This window comes from Strix aluco, chromosome 15, assembly GCF_031877795.1.
Source record: "Strix aluco isolate bStrAlu1 chromosome 15, bStrAlu1.hap1, whole genome shotgun sequence".
NCBI classification, from domain to species: domain Eukaryota; kingdom Metazoa; phylum Chordata; class Aves; order Strigiformes; family Strigidae; genus Strix; species Strix aluco.
The window spans coordinates 2,365,899-2,387,864 of NC_133945.1; the positions used below are offsets into that span (position 1 = coordinate 2,365,899).

The window sequence follows — 21,966 nt, forward strand, 5'->3', positions numbered from 1 at the left end:
TCTCGGGCTGTAGCGTCGTGCAAAGTTGTGCCCATCAGCACGGGCACAGCAGCTTTTGATGAGAGCTTTCCTACTCCTCACCTGGTTCTGCAACTCAGCTCATCAGTGACTGCGGCGAGCCCGAGACTCCTCCTGCAAAGAAAACACAAGGATTTCTTTTTAGTCTCCAGTCTGGCCAGGGCCATACTCAACTTCTATTGGGTCTATACTGGGGGGCTGCTGCCACTGGGATTTGCCATCACTCCTCCGTATGGCCAGACCCTCCTCCCACCAAGTAAGACTCTGTTCTCACCTCTCTAGAAGCAGGCATCTTGTGCTGGTCAGAGAGGGAAAATCCTCATGCATCTGGCAGCGACCGACAACATCTCTTCAGTCTCCTCCGTTCACGCTCCACCTGCATGTCGGACAGGAGAAAGGGTCACAGAAAGCTGCTACCAAACAAGGAGCGAAAGGACCTCTGGGCATCACGGCAAGGAGATTTCTGCTCAGAGACTGTAACTGCACCAGAGAACAGCGAGGGCCAAAAGCACTCGAAGTAGACTACGGAAGAGAAAGCGCAAGAGGAAACAGTTCCTGACACGAGAGTGACACATGTGTGCGTATGGGGACACTGGGGCAAGAAGGGTGGTACTGGAGTGAATGTGCATTTGTGAAGGCAATGGGGTGGGAGAAGAGAGAGAAAGTACCAAAGTGTGTGTCCACAGGGGAAAGTGGGAGAGGGAAGGAAACAAGCAGAGAGAGGACTCCAAAGTGCTGTCTGTAGAATTGTGTTGTGTTCCAGAGGACTGTGAGGCTTTGCAGAGGCAGTGAAAGCCGGTTTTACCTGCTCAAGAGCTCTCCTGAGCTCAGCACTGAGTTGCTTCAGCTCCATCTTCTCAAGTTCCAGCCTTGCAACCGTTTGCTGCAGACGTTCCAGCCGCTGCGACAGGAGTCTCTTCTCCGAGAGCCATGACAGCTGCTCCCCTTCTGCAAGCAGCCTGCTGGGTACAGAGAGAGGATTACGTGAGCTGCTGCCACATCAGGGTTGGAAGGGCCAGAATCAACAAGTCGGGGAGAGTGACCGGCCCAAGGCATGGACAGTGCTAAGTCCCTTCTCCTGGTCCACAGGCCAAGACAACACACTCTCTCCCTAGGGGCCCTCCTCCAGATCACCTTGGAGAAATCCACACAAATTTGCCTTCGTGCTTTTTGAACCACAGCATAAGGACATCCTGAATGCACAAGGAAACCGTTAACCAGATCAGGCAATGGGACCAATTCCATTCTTTTCAATACACTGGAAAAGCTGTACCTCAGAAGTCTGAATCTCCGAGAGCATCCTCTAAGCACCATCAGCACAGCTGCTGTTCAGCCATCGTGATACAATTCTACTGAGTTTAGTACATTACTCTGGTCAGTTGTGCCCTTTCCTTTCCATGCCAAATCCTAACCACAACATGTTGGCTAGGCTTGCCCAGGTAAGAGAGAACCAATTACCCATCCCCAGCTTTTGCACCTGAGGTTATTTTAACAGCAAGCTCCGTAGTTCCTTCAGTAGCTCTGGGCTTGACAGAAAACATTCCAGCAGGCGAATGGTCTCCGGCCGGAGCTATACAGACAGGCAAACCTGCTGGCTGCAAGCATGGCTTCTCTGGCCAAGCAGGTCATGTATTTGTAGGAATATATATTCCCATATCTTTATGGGAAACACCTTTAGAATCCTTCAGAGATGATGAAACCGGCCCGTGTCCCTCTCTGAAACCATTCTCTGCAGGATGACTATTTCTTCCCTCAGAGTCCCACTGGCCTATCTGCCTTTTTGCCCTTCTCTGAACTTCTGGGATGTTCTTCTGGGGATGAGCCACCAGAACTGCAGCCAGGATTTAAAGTCCAGACTAAGCATGATCTAGGCAGTGGCACGATGACGTTCTCTCTATTAGGGAGGAAGGGAAGAGAGAACAACCCTGACATTTGATTTCCCATTTTGCGGGTTGGGGGTTGTTTTGGACCTCTACTGTGTAGTGTTTTCATGGTACCATCCTCCAGAACCGCACTGTGCCCTCTCGAAGGAGTGATGGTCAGATCACAGACTGTCATTCTGTGTTTCAAATCAGGACTGGCTGTCCCCTTGCAGACAGACATATTTATCTGGATCAGCACTTTTTTTTCTCAAATGTCTCTGTTTTTTTCCCATTGTCTGCTCTCAGGTGGCAATGTTGAACAGCTTTCTATTATTAGCAAACTTTTGTATTCTCACCCCTTTTTTCTGATCGAGATACTTTGAAATCTAAATATGGATTTGGACACAAATAATAGCCCAAAGCCATGCAATGTAAATAGAGACAAGTTTGAAAATTACTTTGACTTAAGCTTCAAGGGGAGAAATCGTCAAAATAGAGGAAAATAAACACCCTGAATCTTAACTGAATTGTATATGACTACAGCATCTTTCCCTACTTATTCAGAGGGGCGTAACTGGAAAAGTTAAACTAAAAACCAGCCACTGATATAAACAATATTCTTCTGCTCTTACGGTGGTCTGTGGTCTCTCCACAAAGTCTGTGATACTGGTCATTTCAATGATCTCTCCTTTCTGGACTGTCTTCTCTTACCCAAGGTGATGACCCTGCTAATTCAGCTTACCTGGCCTGGCAGGAAAGTAAGTCTGGGAAACAGGAATGATGAATGGAAGGGGAAAATGAGGGAAGCTTCGTGAGCATTTGCATATTCTCTACCTTCTCAGATCTGGACTGCCACTTGTACAAGACCACCTAAAATCAGATCTCCACTGGAAAAAGTTGCTCCTTAAAATTATTAACAGAAGGCCAAAAAATATGTAAGAAATGGCTCTTCATGGCATCTGCCAGCCTCACCAGGACATCCTTTCTCTGCTTCTCAGTGGTCTCGAGTTTCCTTTCCAAAGATGACACCTCTTGATGTAGAGTCACAGTCTCCTTTTTAGAGCAGCAGCCTCCTCCTGCAAGGCACTTTGTAGAGAGTTCTTCTTGTGTTCTGCCATCTGTGTCTCTGCAGCAGGAAAGGTGAAGGAGAAGATGACAAGCAAAGCAAAACCAAACTGATTTGCATCCTACACAGAAAACATCATTTTCTTACCTGCCTGTCTGTGTTTTCCAGGCTCTAAGCCCACAAGGACTTTCAAAGCACACATAAATAAAGGAAACTTCCAGGCAGAGAATAAAAGAAGAATGAGAGTGGCAAGGTTCAGGAGAATATGAAAATGTGCTTGCTCTTCTGTGAGTTGAAAGGGCAGGGCTAAGGGCATGGCAGCACATCACCCACAGTGTGAGAAGCAGGTAGCACTGACATCAGTGAAACACAGGCAGAGACAGGAGGTGAGAGTCAGATCCAGTGTCCTAAAGGAAAAGGAAGAAGAGGCAAAAGTGAAGACTGACTATGACACAGTTCATTGACCAGGAAGACTTAAGAAACTTTACAGAAAAAAACAGATCTGTCAACGTTGTGCTTGAAGATGCGCTTTGGTATTTGTTCAAAAGAATGAAGCTAGGGGAATATGTTGTGCACTGGCAGGAAAAAGAAGAAGAAATATTCAGTGGTACTAGGACAACGGCAAGGAAAAAACCACTGAGCATCACACCAGTACTGAGACCTGAAGCAAGGATGACTACAGATAGACAGGAACTAAAACTAAACTAATACACTAAACTAATAGACAGGAACTAAAGGTGGAAAGAACTGACTAGTGGGACAAGCAGGATCCATCCAATGGCAGAATTTCAAGTATATAAGCTTTATCACATGTAACATATGTAGTAAAAACTATGAATGTTCCAGAAAAACTGATGATCTAAGGCCTGGAAAACTCTGAGAAATGATCAGCAGTTCCATCTCAGAGAGGGAACATGAAGCAACATTGAACAGGTAAAGGCTCTACATGAGCAGGCGACAGCCTGTGGGGGAGGCAACGAGCAATGCCCACACCTCCCTGTTCCTGCAGTCTGGGACAAGGAAAACACGACAATGAGATAAAAACTCAATTCTGATGTGGGGAGTGGGAAAGCAATGACAAAGAAAGGAGAAGGAATGTTTGTCCGGCTATAATAGAGAGAGGCCAGTAGCCCTGGAGGCTCTGGGATGGCCTGGAGATTAGAGGAAAAGGTGACTAGTTACATGTGAAAACCAGTTTATAGATAAACACAACATGAACATGTTACCAAAGGCTACGGAAGTAAAAAATTGTGTTTTCTATGGCTGTGAGCTCAGACACCGAATCAGTATCGGCAAGAAAACAGGTGAGAAGGATGCAGAAGCACGAGGTACCAGAGAACGAGGAAAAGCAGCAGAAGGAAGGATGCAATACCACAGGAACTTAACACTGAACTCATGCTCTGTGAATCTGCCATGTAAGAGGAAAAGGAAGTTGACAAAGACAAGGCTTTTTGAGGTTGGTGCTTTCAAAGACCACACAGAGAAGGATACTGTGAGGCATCACGCTACACCTACTTAGCAGTGACATGGGACCTGAAAGGCACCACCTCTGCACATTATCACCAGTCACACAGCCAGATGCACTGCCAGACACTGGATCTTTCTGCTCAAAAATCTTTCCCTGGTAGTTCTATCGATAAGTCTCAGGCTTGTTGTTTTTCTCCTCTTCCCATCTCTGTCCACTGCATTTTTCCTCTGCGTGGTATCAGAGACCCCCGCTGGTGAGACAGGATGGGGTCAGTGGGTTGGAAAAGGGAAGTTGTACCTTCCTGGCTTTGAGCCAACTGTTTCTGCAGGTCTTGATTGCGGGCACTGAAATACTCCTTCTCAGCTTGCCTCTTGCTCAGCTCCAAATCCTGTATCTTCTTCCTTGCATCCTTCTGGAAGAGGTAAGAAGAGAAGCATCACCTCACAGAGCCACTGCTGGCGGGAGACAAAGAGGTACAAACACACAGGCAGAAACAGCCAAGGTGGGAGGGAGCAGCTGGACAGTAATGGTACATGGGATGGGGATTCTCCTTTCCCCCGTGGCAGCAAGCCAACATGGCCCACAAGAATTTACATCCGTTCTAGCTTTGGCACTCTGCTTGTCAGTTCAGTGCAGCAGAAGGACGGGATTTCTGGGTGCACTAGACACAAGTTACCAGATCTTGCTGAGTCTGTCCTGTGTACTGTCCTGGCGCAGGTCTTGTAGGGCTGCGGCCACTCTGTCCACTGTGAGCTCCGCAGGGAGGTCCCTGGCCTGGGAAACAGCTGGGCCCCAGGCATGACCCTGCTCTGAAGAGAGAAGCCATTCTGTTGCAAGCTTTAACCGAAAGGGTCTCCAACAAACAAGGCCTCTTTATGCACAGGAGGAGGTGGCAGTGCCTTTGACGTCATCCTAGAGCTCGTGTTACAGCACGACGTGTGTCCCGGGCTAACGTTATTTTGATGACCACTAATGTTAGCACTGCCTCGAGGAAGGACGCACGTGCCCTGGGACTTGGGGCCCTATTTCATTCTGATGCTGGTCATTTCCCCACATACAAACACGGACTTGTCTCTGCAAGGGATGTCAGGCTTCCAAGACTTCCCAAGGCTTGAATCAGCCTAAACTGAAAGGACAGGTCTGTCACATCAGGATTACAAAGAACCACCCCCCCGCACCTGCTCCCCTATACCCGCCTACAGACCTGTGAACCCAGCCCCACACTTGCCTGAACTCCAAGGGACTAAGTCTCTGCTGTCACAGACCGTGCGCTGGAGAACCAAGTGCAGTTTGTCCAGCTGGGATCGGGCTTCGCGGGGGGCACTGTTGGCTGCTGACACCCCGTGGCCAATGCCTGAGCTCTGCTCTCTGTGCTACAGAGCCTCAAATGCAGTTCAGACACCTCAGCCTCCAGCATGCGCAGAGAGTTCCTCGAGCACCGTTCGCCTGCTTGGGACTCCTCCAGATCCCGCAGCAGCTGCTCCTCCCGAGCTGCCAGGCCAGCCTCCTCCTCCAGCGCTGCCTCCCGCAGCGACTGCACCTGTAACACAGACGCACAGCGCTCGGGGACAGCGCTGCTGCTGAGGCACAGAGCGGGACAGAGGAAGGGGCCAAGGAGGAATTACTTCAACCCAAAAACCACACTGGAAACAGAACACACGAGGCCAAGGATTCAAACTGAGCAAAACAAGCTACAAACAGGTACCTGGAGGCTAAGGGGCCTAAAGGAAGTTTCCCCATCCCCAAAGGAACGGTCAAACTGTCAGGTTTTCATGCTTTCCAACCTCAGAAATGAAGGGTTCTGTGTGTGTGAGGGTGCGAGGGGCTGGCTGGCAGGGTGAGGTGGCAGATGAAGCATTCCTGCATGGAGAGTGGGGCTGCCAGAGACGCCTGGGATTAGAAGCAAAGGGGAGACAATCGGCACCCTTCATGGGGCACCTCCCCAATGCCAGCTGAACGGCCGAGCCGGGAGTGCTCCCACAGACTGCCAGAACCAATGCTGTCTCACCAGACTGCTCAGGGCCTGGCAGAGGCAGAAACACCATCTGGGGACAACATCTGTAACAGAGATACTGAGAAGCTCCAAAGGAGTCTTCTGTTTCTCCTCAGACATTTAATGCCATGAACCATGAGAGAACCGGGGAAAGCCCAGGCAGAACACAGCAGATCCAGCCTCAGTGTGCAGTCTATGGGCACAACACAGAAGGAGTGTATGTTGTTGGGAGGGAAAACAAGTTGAGGCCTACAAGCTGAAGGTGGTATTCTATGTCCCTGGAGAAGAGGATGCTAGTGCACAGGTCACCTGGTTGTTGAGCTCTTGTATTTCTTTTCTGTGGTCTGAATGGAGCTGCTCGGCCTGGCGAAGAGCAGAAAGAAGCTGAGACACCTTGTTGTGCTGGGCAAGGTTGTTTTCTTCCAGGGTTTTGAGGCTCAGTTCCTTCTCTTCCAGAGACACAGTCAGCCTGAAAGTCAGAGCAACTCATTACTACATGGTATATAACATTTAATAAACTCTTAGGACTTCCACCACCAAGGGGAAAACTGATTTGTCTGCTGAGGTTTGTCTGAACAACTAGGCTGCTTGTTCAGTCCTCAGCCAGGTTGGCAACCACACCCAAGCACGTGCCCACTACGCTTTTTTCCACAGAAGAAAGGTGAATTATTGGCTAAATACCCTATTTTTTTTTGAGATGGGAATGTGAATAGAAACACCACAAAGTCTTGAAATGAAGACATTAGGGCAGAGGAAAATTTTTCTTTTCACTAATGAGACTCCAAGGGAGAGGTTTTGTCAATAATGAAGAGACATTTTCTTCCCCTAACTTGTATGTCCTGGTAGGAACAGCAGCAACTGACAGCCAGGTCATCTTTGGGCAGTTTCATAAGACTTGCAGCACCATATTACTTTCAGCTAGAGAAATGAAGGCTGATACCAGAAGAAGTAATGGAGGTTTGGAGGAAATACTCAGATCCTTATGTAAGATGCCAGATCCCTCACGGGGGAAGCAAGAGGGCACGGCTTTTTATTTCTCTTCTTCAATGAAGGTGTGTGTTGAAGGCTGGCAAGACTTTACCAGGTGAAGTACCCTACCTACCCTTTCTCTTCTTTCTTGCGTTCCTTGGACAGTCAGTAACACCTGTAACTGTTGAGGCTGGCAGGGACCCTGCTCAAGCCCTTCCAGACACCCGTTGGGATTTTTTGAGGAATGAGGAAACAGATGGCAATAAGAAACATGCTTATTTCTTGGGTGCCTCAGAAGGGAATCTGGCTTAGTTCAAAATCATGGTTTTAACCAAAGGTATCAGGATGGAAGACTGATACAGATCCCAAATGTTTAAAATCTACATCCATCAGCTCTGTCTTGGGTCTAGTATCCAGCTCATTACACTGCAGCTCGTTCTGCCTCCTTTGGTGTGTTTCAGGTTTGAAACCCCTGAAAGTTTCATTTAACAGCATTAACATGCCAACCTAACAAAACAACACCTCATTTTAAGGAAAGGACTACTCCAAAAGCCACTGTCTTCAAAAACACTGTAACTGAAGGATTAAAAGAAAATGAAACACCACATCAAGAGAATGAAACATATCTGCATGGATAGTTCAGAACTCTGCTTTTTAGGAAATGCTGCCAGAGCCACTTGGATACGTGAAGATCTGAAAGAGGGAATCCATTAAACAGAACAGAGAGTTTCACAGACTTCCATTTACCTGGCGTTTTCATTCTCTAGGAGCTTCAACGAAGCCTGAAATTCTGTGTTGTGACGCTCCACTTCTCCTCATTGACTGCTTTCCCCCTCCAAGGACTGCAAACACACTTGCAGCTCCTTGTTCTGATGTTCTACCTTCTCCCATTGACTCCTCTTCTCCTTCAGGATCTTCTGGACGTGCACAACCTCCAGCACCTTCTGCCTTGACAGTTCCTGTGCCTCACTCAGATCTTGCTGAGCTTTGTGGCCAATCACTTGCTGGGACTCTTTGGAGGCTGCTAGTTGAGATGTCAACTCTTCCACCTCAAGGAAAACACAACAAAGCAGTCAAAGACTACAGCTTGCCACTGTCAGCCATATCAGCCATATCATATACTGTGAGGAAAGGGAAAGAACAACTTTAAATTTCACCCTTCCATGAAAGTACCAGATTCACAATGGATACACCTGGCTTGTTTAAAAATCTAAGTGGGTCACCATGTTCATTTGAAAAAGCACCTTAAAAAACAAGGCTAGCAGTACCAGGCCAGCAGAAATCCATTCTGATGAGTGCTGGCAAACTGGCACAAAGAGCAGCCCATCTGTCCAGGGCAGCAGCTGGCCGGTCAGTCTCCTTCAGCCCAGCTGAGATGGAGACCACAGTGTGATGGCAGCCAGAGGGACTCACCCCATCCCCTGCTGCTCTGCCATGGGGAGAGACCACCTGGCTGATGACTGCAGTGGCTATCGCTGTTTCACTCACCTGCTTTTGTAGAACATCCCTCTGCTGGAGGAGGACATTAATTTCTTGGTTTTGATTTCTTCCTTGTGCCTCTTCTCCACTGCCTTGATCTTACTCTGAGTTTCCTGCAGCTCTGCTTACAGTTTTCCTGTGATGTTCTGCAAACACAAATGGAGAGCAAGCTGCTGGGACCTGCCATCAGGTTCAGCTTTCTCTCTGTCTCAAAATCACATTCATTCAGCCATTTCTGCTTTTCTACCCAGCTCTGCTTCCACTGTAACACTTCCTTCCTGTTGCTGATCTCTGGAGCTCATCAGGCTCTGGGCTTTCAGTGCCTGCAGCAGTCCCTGCCTCCTCAGTCACAGCACTTAGGCTTTATTTCCTTGTCACTGCCCTTCACTCTGTTACCTGGGTCTCTCAGCCTCTCTCAGCTTACGTCCAGTTGCCAACGGCCTGTTCCTTCAACCCACCCTACTAGTCAGACTTACCTGCCCATCCTCGCACTGCTCTTTCACCTCCTGCCTGAGCTGCTCCAGCTGCTGGTTGGCTTCTCTTAGCTCTCCCTGAGGCTGAAGTAGTGTCTCCAATAAAGCACTCTTCTCATGCTCCTTTTCTCGCAGGACCTGCACAGAAACAAAGAGAAGACAGGTTTAAACTTCCCACACAGAATTTGTGTGGCAAGGCTCCAACACCGACGGGCTGACGCATTCTCAAAGCGCTGTGTTGCTGCTCTCCCAGGCCCTTCTCTGCCCACTTGCAGACACAGCTTCCTAAGTGAGACTGGCCGTATGAACATGGTCCAGCCACAGTCCCCCTGTGATTGAACCTCCAACAAACATCTAACACCTAACAGGAAAATGTGTGGCACTTCTCAAACGTCTCGCCTTGCTGGTGAGGGTGTCCCTCATCTTCTGCTGTGTCCTGTTTGTCTTTCAATAGCAACTTTTGCACCTAGTTAGCAGCAGAGAAAATGCAGGGCTGCCAGAGGGCTGAAGCGAGCAGCTCCTTCAGAAAACTCCTGTATTCCAAATGGGGTTTGGTGAAAATTACTTCATTTTTAAGGTATTCATGAGACTCTGGTAAAGTACTGACATGACAGGGACACACCGACATCTCTGAGCATTGCCCTGGCATTTCAATGCCTGCAGACACAGTTGGGGGTACTGCTGTCCCCAGGCAGACTCCATGAAGAGGACTTTGGGTGGGACACAAGGAGGATCTCACTGTGTGACAGGGTTGCACAGGAGATCTGGGCACAAAAGAGCTTACCAGCAAGTGACTTAAAACAGCCCAGAAGACACCCCTGTTTCACTGCTCAGAAATATTTCAGAGGAGTCTTTAAAATTTTTTTTCTTTTGTCAACAATATTGCCATGTCCCCCTGTCCCCCCCAAACAAAAACCCTATCCTCATGGGGATTCAGTCCTACAAATTCAGTTTGGTCTTTAATGGAGTTAAGGTTATAAGCATGTATCAGTAAAGATCAAAAGAGGACTGTTAAGAGAACTGTGAAGTTACTCTGAGGTAAGTCTTAAAAAACCCAGCACAACAGCAGCACAAAAATCTCAGTTGAAAGGGGATGCTTCTGCCCGGCTTCCTCTGACAGGTCTCACTCCTAGTCCCAAAGAGAACCCTGCTTGCCTTTCACCTCACAAATTCAATGTAGAAAACATGTAGGGCATGCTCCACACAGCCCGACATCCAGACATCTCCCACAGCTCTAGCCTTGCAAAAAAGCTACACAAATTCTCCTTTCACAGTCTTTACCTCTGGCTTGGCATTTTTGACTCTGGTTCGTTCCTCCTCTTGTTGAGCTCGCGTGGTAGCAACTTTCTGCTTCATATCAAACAGCTTCTTCTCGTGCTCCCCTTCTGTCTCCACCTTCTCTTTTTCCTGTTGCTCCAGTATCTTCTGCAGCTCTGAATGATGCCCTTCCCGCTCGCTTGCCTGAGGAGCGGAGGGAAAGACTTCAAGGTGAAGTCCCAGCCACACTCCTCAAAACAAATGTGAAGCTTCATCCCTCCCACAACCCCCCACCTCAACAGTGCACAACAATGGCTTTGTGCTCTCCATAAATCATGACCTGTCAAGGAACTTAAAAGGTGGGTCAGCAGGTGGAAGAATCATAGAATCATTTAGGTTGGAAAAGATCTTTAAGGCCATTGAGTCCAACCATTATGAAAGGGAGATGTTACCTTCCTCTCTCTATGGCTGCCTGTTTCCTAGCACCTGTCTCCTCAGGATTTCTCTCTATTCTTAGAGTCTATTTTCAAAGCTCACATCCCTTTCCATCAGTGAAAAGATGTAGATGGACCGCAGGGTGAGAAAGAGACCGTTACCCTGATGCCCCAGTCACAAGACAGGCCACGAACGGAAGTACCAGGAACAAGGGGCCTGTTCCACATGCGTCACGCCCAGAGATAACACCTCTGACGACGGTGACAGGACAGAAAGAAAGGGAGAAAGTTCCCGTGACTGCAGTTGGCAGCAATGTGAGGAGTCTACTTCATGGCAGACAGGAGTCTGGTAAGATCCTACCCCTTTCCTGCCAGGCTTTGGGTGGGGAGCACCCAACCTCCAGCTAAACTCACCTTAGGCCCACGCTGAATCTGTGGCTGCTCTTACTGTCCTGGCAGAGTCCTGGGGGTCTTCACATGCCTTCAGGTATGAGGCTTAGGGTTAGGGCTAGGGGTTAGGGGTTGGGGATCAGGGGATAGGCATTGGGGGTCAGGGAATAGGGGGTAGGGGATAGGGGTATGGGTTACAGTTAGGGCTTAGGGTTAGGAGGTTAGGGGCTGGGGGTGGGGGTTAGAGGTTAGGGGTTAGGTGTTAGGGCTTGGGTTTAAGGCCCATGGTTAGGGTAGGAGTTAGGGGTTAGGGTTAGGGGTTACGGGCTAGGAGGTTAGCGGCTAGGGGTTAGGGGATAGGGGTTAGGGGGATAGGGGCTAGGGGTTGGGGGTTAGGGGGATAGGGGTGGTGGGTGCGGTTTTGGGGTTGGGGGTTAGGGGCGGGGGTTAGGGTTTAGGGGTTAGGCGTGGTGGGTGGGGATTAGGGGTGGGGATTAGGGGTGGGGATTAGGGTTAGGTGGTTAGGGGCTGGGGGTTAGGGTTAGGTTTAGGGGTAGGAGCTTAGTGGCTGGGGTTAGGGGGTCAGGGTCAGGGGTTGGGGGTTAGGCATTATGGTCAGGGGATAGGGGTTAGTGTTACAGGTTAGGGGTAGGGGGTCAGGATTATCTGCCTGGCCCAGCAAGGTGTGACCTATGACAGATGGTTGCTGCCATTTCTCACACTCAGGCTATTACTCTTCTAAAGCCAGCCCACAAAGCTTGCTTGAAGAATTCAGAAGCATATTGTTTCCTACCAGGTCTTGCAGGAGCTGGTTCATTTCCACTTCATGATCAGCTTGCCGCAGTTTGAGGGTATTGTTACACTGCTGTTCCGTCTGCAGGAGCTGTTGTGCCATGTTTTCCCGTTCCTGCCTCATTAGAGATCGCTCTGCTTCCAGCTCACACTGAAGGCACTTCATTTCCCCTGCAAACACAACAAACGGCAAGATTCAGAGTCTACACAATGGTTCTGACTTCACTGACCTTACGCCATCTGAACTCCAGTGCAGGAGAGATCTGCCTCCATCTCCTCACTCCTCAGAAGCACTGCGGACACAGAGCTATTTTTATACCACCTTCCCTAGCAGGGGGATCACCACAGACAGGAGGCTCTCACCTTGTATCACCTCCTTGGCCTGCGTGACTCTGTGAAGGTGGATTTCAAGCTGACTCCTGGTGATCTCCAGCTGAGAGAAGTGCTGCTGAGCTTCAAACAGGCTGGATTCCAGCGTCTCCTTCACCAACCTGTGAGTTGTCAATACAGAGAGAAATGAGTTTGTGGCTCCTGACGCCCACTGAGAGTTATTCCAGTAAGAAGTCATTCGAGATCCCTACCCCTAAGTACGGAAATGGGTTGCAAGGAAACTTGTATACAGAAAGCATGTTTCTGCCATTTAAAATAGGAATGTCGGCCCCTCCGGGGGAATGCCCAGGCTTTGCTTATGACCCAGCATAACACAGAAAGCCCAGCTGAATTTGATCTCAACGGTCAAATCTGGAATTGCTGTTGGCTGACACACGGGTAGCTGTGCCCAAAGTCTGGGACAACAAGCAAAAGCCCGGTCTCTGCTCACAGCCCTCAGCTCATCAGCGCTTCCAAGCTGCTCTGCAGGGGGACAGAACAAGAGTATTTCCCTGGGTGACCTGTGACTTTTTGAATGCTGTTCACAGTGTAGCTGTAGGTAAGTAACTTTCCAGACTCCTTGTATTTAAAAGGGACTCAAGAAACACATCAGATGATATAGTACGATCTCCCGCTTGGAGCAGCATTCGTAAGAAATCTGAACTAGATTTCATCTGAACAAGGACCACTGAAAGGAGAGACGGGCAGCCTTCAGTTTCAACTGTTGAAAGTTCAAGAGAAAAACTTGCTGCTTTTCTCTAAGTGTTGCTATCTAAGTAGACAGCAGCCCAGGTGACTTGTTGCCCTTTAAAATGGAAGCTGTAGTACTGCAGAGCCAAATTCTTACAGCCACAGACTTCAACCAACTGCTGCGTATGACACGCAGGGTTCTGGAACCAGGAGCTGAAGTGACCTCCCTGATCTCACACAGCGCCCTGTGTGCCAGGTTCCCACAACACACAGCACTGCCTCACTAGGACAGGCGTGCCATAAGAACCACAGCAGTAGAATTTCACTGCTTGGATGGACAATGGAGGGTGTATCTTCAAGAGGAGAACAAGCACATATTTCTGATTGTGCCAATCTCTGACAGTCCAAAGGAAATATGCTCCATTTCAGGATAAATAGAATCAGCCTCTGAAACAGAACAGAAAAGATCGAGTCCAAAACTGTGACAACAAAAGGCTCTTGAGAACAACATCTGGCAAGAACAGTTGCTGAATTTTTATCTATTGTCAAAGGTTCTTCATAAGTAACTTATCTCTTTTTTAAAAAATAATGTATCCCTTTTCAAAAAAATTTTTAAAAAGGAGCTGAACATCTAATAGTTTAGTAACAGCCCAATATTTGACCAAACGTAACTCAGCTGGGTCAAATAAGAGAAGCTGGAGCTCAGAAGAAGCAGCAGCTCTCAAGAAACATACTGAGTCAAAACGGGTGTTTATCAGCCATCCTAACGACGCACTTTGGAGTAATACAGTGTAAAAGTCAGGAAACATGAGAAACAATGTCTATAACATCATTTGCACAGCTCTGCAAGTTCAGGAGTCTTCTAAAAAACACCTACAAGGAGGACAAACAACTTCTTTTTTTTTTTTTTCTGGAAAGCAGAACTTGTCACATATGATCTTAGAAAGGCAGAAGGACAGAATCTTGCTCCTTCCCTGTGTAACCTCTCCACGACATCTGTCTCTAAACAGCAGGTGGTAAGGAGTACAGGGCACAGACATCAGTGATGGGCAAGAATCCTCAGAGACGTGAGGATTCAAAAGAGGTTTCCCAGCTGCTGGTGTAACCAGCCCTGGGTCCTGCACCACAGTAACAAGAGTTAGCTTCCAACCAGAAGGCCCTCGAGATCTGCAGCACCAGCCTCTGGCTCCACCCTAGATGGCAGTGTCCTACTCACAACGTCTGCATGGAACAGCCATGGACAGCCAAACTACTTGATAAGGACAGATCTATGTTCAAATGCATAGAACAAGAAACCAAAACCAGAGAGAAACTTCAGTTTCAGTAAACGCCTGCAGGGTTTAATTATTACTCAACTCAGAGCCAAGCTGCCTTGCTCTGGACTTCACACAGGAATGTGCAAGGGGGCATAAACCTGAGCCCGAGGCCCAGGAGATGTTTGCTAGTTTTAGCTGTCAGGAAAACAACATTAAAATCATAGTATATTTTTTTTCATTTTGCTCAAGATTCTTTCATTTTCTGCCCGTGGAAGGTGAAAACATTTGAAAAGCACACAGGATGCCATAAATCCTCGTGGAATGATTGCCACCTTTATAATTACAGCCAATATATAATGTCCTGCCTAGGGTTTCCTCCCCACCCTTACCTGGCCTCTGCCAGCTGCTCTGACAGGCCTTGTCTGTCCCGCTGCAGGGCTGCCAGGCGCAACCCTAGGGCAGCCTTCTCATGCTCCAGGAACTCCTTCTCTTTGGACACTGTGGCCAGTGCATGCCCCTGGTGAGAGGACTCCTGGAGCAGCTGCTCAGACCGCTGCGAGCTGACTCTTGCTGGCAGTAAACCTGAAAGCAGGACAAAAGACAGTTAGAGCCCTTTCTCTGGAGTTCTGTGCAGAGCCAGCCAGTGCCACTTCTGCATCAGCTGGAGGAGAAAGAGCTCCTGTACTGTGGGCTGGAAGTTTAAGAGCATCTGCTCCATACCACGCTAATACCCTGGGCTGCCAAAAGGCACTGGGACTGTTAACTTGAAAGTGATGAGTAAGGCCACGCTGGGCTGCCTGCGACCACACAGCCCCTTCACAGCAAACATAAATACACCAGACTATGTGTTTGCACGCAAAAATACGGCGTCTTCCAGAACTGCCACCTTGCAAACTGGAGTTCTACCAGAATCTATCCCAGTGCTGGAAATTTGCTGGCTGAAGAAAGTGAAAATACACATGGTTTCTCCTTCTGGAAAAGAAGAAAAAGATCAAAGTGCATTGGCTGCAATGAGGTGATGCTGGGCAGGGAAACAGCCCTTGGGGTGAGTTATGAAAGTCTGGCTGATGCGGCCAGAGAGATGGTAGACTCTATTCCTACAGCAGTTCATGTCAACAACACTGTCTGCTTATTTCACACAAAGAAGTTGTCTAATATACCTTGCTGGTATTCAAACTTGAAGATTAACCATGATTTTTTAGCTTTTTTCTTCAATATAACACCTCTGCTGGGTATTTCCCAAACATACCATGGACTCCAAGACTGACTATCTAACAGAAAACAGACCCTCAGAAACAAACAATTCTCTCAAAGTTATCCCATAATATCCAAGACTGTACATTATGAAACTGACATTTAGATGATGACAAACTCCCCGGTCTCCTTCAGTGACATGATTCTCCCAAGCTCTTTTTCCAGGGTATCAAAATCAGTTAGTCCAGAGTGAAGAGTCTTGTGTGATCACCTATTTCTCATCTTCATCAGAGCCTGAAGAGGCTCTAACAGCTCACAGAATCAGAACCATTTAGGTTGGAAAAGACCTCTAAGATCATCAAGTCCAACTGTTAACCCAACACTGCCAAGCCCACCACTAACCATGTCCCTAAGCACCACATCCACATGGCTTTTAAATACCACCAGGGATGGTGACTCAACCGCTTCTCTGGGCAGCCTGTGCCAAGGCCTGACAACCCTTTCCAGGAAGAAATTTTTCCTAATATCCAACCTAAACCTCCCCTGGTGCAACTTGAGGCCTTTTCCTCTCGTCCTATCGTTTGTTACTTGGGAAAAGAGACTGACACCCACCTCGCTACAACCTCTCGGGTAGTTGTAGAGGGCGATGAGGTCTCCCCTCAGCCTCCTCTTCTCCAGACTAAACCCCCCCAGTTCCCTCAGCCGCTCCCCATCAGACCTGTGCTCCAGACCCTTCACCAGCTCTGTTGCCCTTCTCTGGACACGCTCCAGCATCTCAAGCTCTTTCTTGTAGTGAGGGGCCCAAAACTGAACACAGTATTCAAGGTGTGGCCTCACCAGTGCTGAGCACAGGGGGACAACCCCTGCCCTAGTCCTGCTGGCCACACTAGTTCTGACACAAGCCAGGATGCCATTGGCCTTCTTGGCCACCTGGGCACACTGCCAGCTCATAATCAGCCAGCTGCTGACCTGCAACCCCAGGTCCTTTTTCCCCAGGCATATTTCCAGCCACAAAGTTGCATGTATGTCTTAAAATACCATTTCAACAATTTCAGGATCTCATTCCCGTTCTTAGCAGTACAAGACAGCAGACACTGACCTGCAGCTTTGTCCCACTCTCCAGGCTCCAACAAATGGAGTTTTGAAAGCTGCAGATTCACAACAAAAAGCATAAATAGAAACATGCAACCCCGTGTTTTTTTGACTCAGAAAAAGGGTGAAGAGCTACGCTGTTTGCTTCTTTTGCCACATGGGGGAGTAGCAGCCTCACTCAGATTCACGGGCAAGACAAATCATCTCTCTGCAGCTTATCAAAAGCCAAAAGAGAGGCCACCACAGGCAGGTGGATTGAAGTCATCTGTAGCAGCAGAGGACAACTGAGAGAATTGCAGAACAGCTCTGCCAGCCATCAACACATTTCCAAAAGGCAGTAAACAAAGCTTCTGACCTCCAGCACTACCAAGTGTCTCCTTGACAAAACCACCGCAGAATCCAACAGACGGAGCTTCACTGAGCCGAGCAGCCAAAAGCCCACCCGGAAAGCACCAGGTGTTTGGTCTCACCTGACTGAGCTGCTCTTGGGTTTCTGCCTTCTCCTCTGCCAGTATCCTCAGCTCTTCCTGCAGCCCCTCCCATTGCTCCTCCACTTTCTTCAGCAGCTGCTCCAGGTGGGCTTTCTCTGCACCGAGCTCTTCATTTGTTCTTTCACACAAGCTCAGCTTCTCCTGGTCAGAGATCCTTACTCTCTCCATCTCAGCCACTTTACCCAACAGAACTTCATTCTCTTGCTCCAGCTGCAGTCACAGAAGCACAGAGGAAATGAAATACAGTGAGATTTACCATGGAGAAGGTTTGGCTTCGACAGAAAAAGGAACATTTCCATATTCAGGCAGTCATACGTCTGAAGGCAAGAAGTCTGAAAAGCAGCAGCAGCTGCAGACGAACACTTGCCAAGATCTTTGGCAACTGCTCACCTGCAACACAAGTTTGTTCAGTCGCACTTTATCCAGTGCAAGAGCTTCACTGACACTGCTCATCTTCGCTGCTGCAACATGTAGATCAGCTACTTCAGCACTCGGCTTATTCTGAGCCCCTCTCAACTCTGCTACTGACTGCTCTGCCTGAAGAGACAAAAGAACAACATGAAAGCAAAGACAAGAAAATCCCTGACTTTAAGCAGCGACTCCAGATCCCCTTTGGTGTCTCTGACACACCCCCAGCCCAGCGCTCCCAATAACCACGTGGGGACTGACTGCACCAAGGAGCCTGTGTGGTCTGATCACCCTTTTCCAAGAAGGAAAACAACACTGTCACTGTCTTCTGCTGACAGAAACGGCACCTGTGCTGGTCTTGCTATCACAACTCCCTCTCCCACAAGTTCTGCTAGGAATAAGGTGACCATACCTTCTCCAGGGCCATGGTAAGCTCATGTTCCTCTTGCTTCAGCAGATCCCTCTGAAGGTGCGATTCCTCCAGTGTCTCTCTTGCAACTACCAGCTCACTCTCTAATAAAGAATGTTTTTCTTCAAGTGCAGCTAAGTCCTTCAGCCTGTGAGAAGGGGAAAGACAAACAAGTCTTTAATGTAAAAACAGTCTCATTTCCAAAACCAAAATTACATACTATTTCCGAGATATGGCAGTTGGAACGATTTGCAACAGCTTTCTATTTACCCCTAAAGAATGCTGTAATTTCCTGCCTAGCGCTGCATCAGTCTTTGTCCTTGACCCAGGTGAAACATTCATCATTGAGAAAGTAAAACAAGCTTCCAGAAATCACAGGTTTCCAAAAAGTTCAGGTGCTCCCAACACCTTCCTGCCTGTTAGCTCTCTCTCTCCTTTTTGATACATTAGACACCAGACTTTCCAAAGTTTTTCTTTGCATAAGACAGACTTTTAAAGTCCAGATTAACATTCTCTCCATTATTCTTGCCTGCGGCAACAAAACAATGAAGGAGCCTGCAATCTATTTGGGGAGATCTGTATGAATTTCCAATCCAATAACCATAAGATGACAGGATGATTCAGGCTGGCAGGGACCCCAGGAGGCCTCTAGCCCAATCTCCACTCAAAGCACCTGGGGTCAGCTATGGGATCAGTCCAGGTTGCTCAAGGCTCGATCCACTTGGGGCTTCCAAATTCCCAGGGATGGAATCTGCACAACCTTTCTGAGCAAGTTCTGCTGCAGGATTGCCCTCATGGTTCCATTTTTTGTTCTCCTTAAATCCAGCCCGAACCTCTCTTGTTTCACCTTAGGCCTGTCATCAACTACTCTGGTCAGCTTTGGAATGATTTTTTTCAAGGGCCATAAAGAAAGTACAAGGAGGCACCTCTGCTGTGTGTCAGCAGGGAGCCAGCCCTGCCCACGGGCTCCCTTCACCAGTCTGTGCTACACATGCTGAGCAGACAAAATCCATTCTTTTAGGGGGGCCTCCCACCGTCCGGCAGCGCCCACCCCTGCCCAGAGGAAGCTTTAATGCTCACAGGAGCTCCTGGTCACGATGCGCTCTCTCCATCCTCTGCTGCTGCTCCACCCTCTCCCCCTGGGCTGCATCTTCCCTCAGCTGCAGCTCAGTGTTACTCAGACATGAGGCTGCTTGCTCCGTCTCTTCAAGCTGTTGCTGTAGCTCTGCCCTGGTTTTCTCGAGGTTTGCACAGTCACTGCAGAGACAAGGCTCAGTCAGAAGAATGAACAGGCCTGAAGAGTCACGGATCCCATTTCAGTCACTCCAGGCTGGCGCTGTGGGCAGCACGGTAAGGAAGAACTTGCCCTTCCCCTCACAAGGTCACTGGAGAGGGACAGAGGAAGGCAGGCAGGCTTTTGCCTTCGTTCACTGAGAAGCCGTGGCTAGGAAAGGGCCCCCAAAGAACAGAATTCAGAGAAGCAGCATGTCGAGAGGGAGGCGTCTTGTATTCCAACGTCGCTCTGAGTCTCCAAGACAGCCTTAGGATTCACAGTAGAGCAGGAAAAGCAGTGACAGGAGGATGCTGAAGTGCCAAACAGGGGCATACACGGGGAGAGCAGGCGAGTTCTTTGCCCGTAACACCTCTGAACTGCCAGAACTGGAAGCAGATTGCCTCCAGAACGCAGGAGGAGGAGGGAACACTCACTTTCTGAGTGCTTCTACCAGAGACTGCAGGTGCTGCTGGTGGCTGCTGGCCATCTGGCACTCCTGGTCCAGTTGCTCGAGGCTTTGCTGCAGCTTCCGACACTTCTCTTCCTGCTGCCTGTGCTGGTGCAGCAGGAAACTGATAGAGTCCTGCCTGGCAGAGAGCTCTTCTTTTAGGGCCTGCAAGGAATGGGCAGGGAAAAGCACAAACAAGCAATAAGGAGCAGGGAAGATGGCTCCTGATAGCTGTGAGAGAAGCAAGCAGCGAGACAGCTCACCTGAAGGCAAAAGTTGTGATGAGGGGGTGGAGATCAAAGAGAGAAAAGCAGCAGAACACAGAGCTGGTGAGACTGGTGAGGCGATATAGTACCAAGAGTGGGATGGCTAGAAAGAAACTAAGTGAATGGAAAGGTTTCAAGATAAGCAAGGCATTAGCAGCTGAGCCTGCGGCCAGTGGTGAAGACAAGGAGAAATTCTCACCTGTGCTGCTCCTCTCCTCCTTGCCAGCGCTTCCTGAACCAACACAAAGGCACGCTCTGCACCAACGGAGCTCAGACAAGAGAGGACGTTGATAGACTCTGCCTGCTGGGAGCTGTCAGTGACCACGCTGGCACATTCATCTAACACCACCTGAAAGCCCACATCAAGCTGTTACTCTCTGCTCAGTCTACTTGATTTTCTTTGTCTATTTCTCCTTTTCCCCCCACTTCACCCTAGAGTCATTAAAAACTCAATTCTCTCATTTCTTCAGTCAACAAAGAAGTTTTGTCCCTGCGGTCACAAGTGCTCCAGGGGTTTCTGAATACAGCTACTACAAACAAGAAGAAACAAGTGTGAAGTGGCTGGAGGCTGCCTGAACGCTCAGTTTCTTGAAGCTCTCATGAATGATTTTAGTCTCCTTCAGCTTCTTAGAGCCACGGAGACGAGGAGCACTGTCAACACTGGGTCAACACTGGAAATAGCAATGAAAGGAAATAGTAATGCTACCCAGGGAAGAAGGAAGCTGATGAATACTGCAAAACAGCAATGAAAAAGCTAATGTTTATTCTGAGCAGTAGCACAAGAGGATAAAAATGACTACATAAGGGGAAAGAACTGACTTTGTGAGAAGCTGTGTAAAACATCTGATGATTAAACCCTCCTCCCTAGAGTGAGGTTTAGGACTAAGCTAAAGTTTGTAAAAATCTAAAGAACAACAGAGTCATTGCTCAAGGAGGTGGGAGAAGCCTCCAGGCAACACTAGAACAGAAATGTCAAGTAGCCAACTCAAAGCACAGTCAAATAGAGACCTTACAGGAAAGGTAAAGGTACGGAAACTTCTAGTGACTTAGCTCAAGTGTCACAGGACAGCCAACTCAGCAGTTATAGCAGGTTTGATGTCAGAGAAGTGGTATAATAATTAAACAGCCAGTAGCATAAACATCTGTATATATAACATGTATAAAACATCCATCTATTCCCTGGGCCAGTTGTTTGCCTTCCTCAAGTACTTTTAAATCAAATTACAGGCATGTGGTCCCAACTCTGTACTCACCTCTGTTATATCTTTTATCAGCTTTTGGAGGCAAAGGTTCTCTTCTTTGACACTTTCAGTCAATGAAGCTTCATATTCTTTCTCTAGCAGACTTGCTTCCTGAGAATAGAATAAGCAAAGGGTGGGCGGGGAAGAGCTGCTCCCCTCTGCAGCATTCCCAGCCTCAGCAGCATCGTCGTGCTGATAAGCCTCAGCCCTAGTGATTCCAGTGTATCCCTTCCCACACCTATTGAATTCCTTCTTTGCTAAAACTAAGAAGAGAAAGACCAACAGCTGGTTTTCACAGGCTGCTATGAAGCTGTCAATTCCAAGGAACTCTGATCCCTGGAGATCTAGTCACAGGCAGAATAGCACTGGTGCAACCCCCAGAACTGTCTGCAGCTTCCCCGCCACTGCCTGCCCCTGGGCTGACTCACACGTGCCTGATGCTCCCACACAGTCAGCGTCCTCACCGCTCTTCCTCTTGAGGAAACCACACCCCTTTGTGCTAAAGCTGGAGAACAACCATTGGGCCATCTCCCAAATAAAGGTAAAACATACTAGAATCTCCATATAGTGTCATTAAGTGTTTTTACGGTCTTCTCCTTCTCCTCGTTCTGCTTCTGAGACTGTACGA

General features: G+C 48.5%; 1 protein-coding gene across 1 annotated transcript; it reads right to left on the reverse strand.

The window, feature by feature from the left end:
• Positions 1-2,678: 2,678 nt before the first annotated feature.
• On the reverse strand, positions 2,679-21,902 carry LOC141930453 (centrosome-associated protein CEP250-like). The gene is given in 25 exon segments (XM_074841297.1): positions 2,679-2,941; positions 2,944-3,006; positions 4,712-4,826; positions 5,091-5,114; positions 5,117-5,223; positions 5,643-5,744; positions 5,747-5,954; positions 6,717-6,876; positions 8,124-8,425; positions 8,865-8,914; positions 8,917-9,001; positions 9,332-9,466; positions 10,610-10,789; positions 12,203-12,372; positions 12,565-12,692; positions 14,906-15,065; positions 15,068-15,098; positions 17,273-17,503; positions 17,684-17,830; positions 18,114-18,258; positions 19,191-19,367; positions 19,818-19,996; positions 20,297-20,446; positions 21,351-21,449; positions 21,891-21,902. Coding segments are annotated over 25 exon segments (3,345 nt in total). The 3' UTR covers positions 2,679-2,756.
• Between the last annotated feature and the right edge of the window lie 64 nt (positions 21,903-21,966).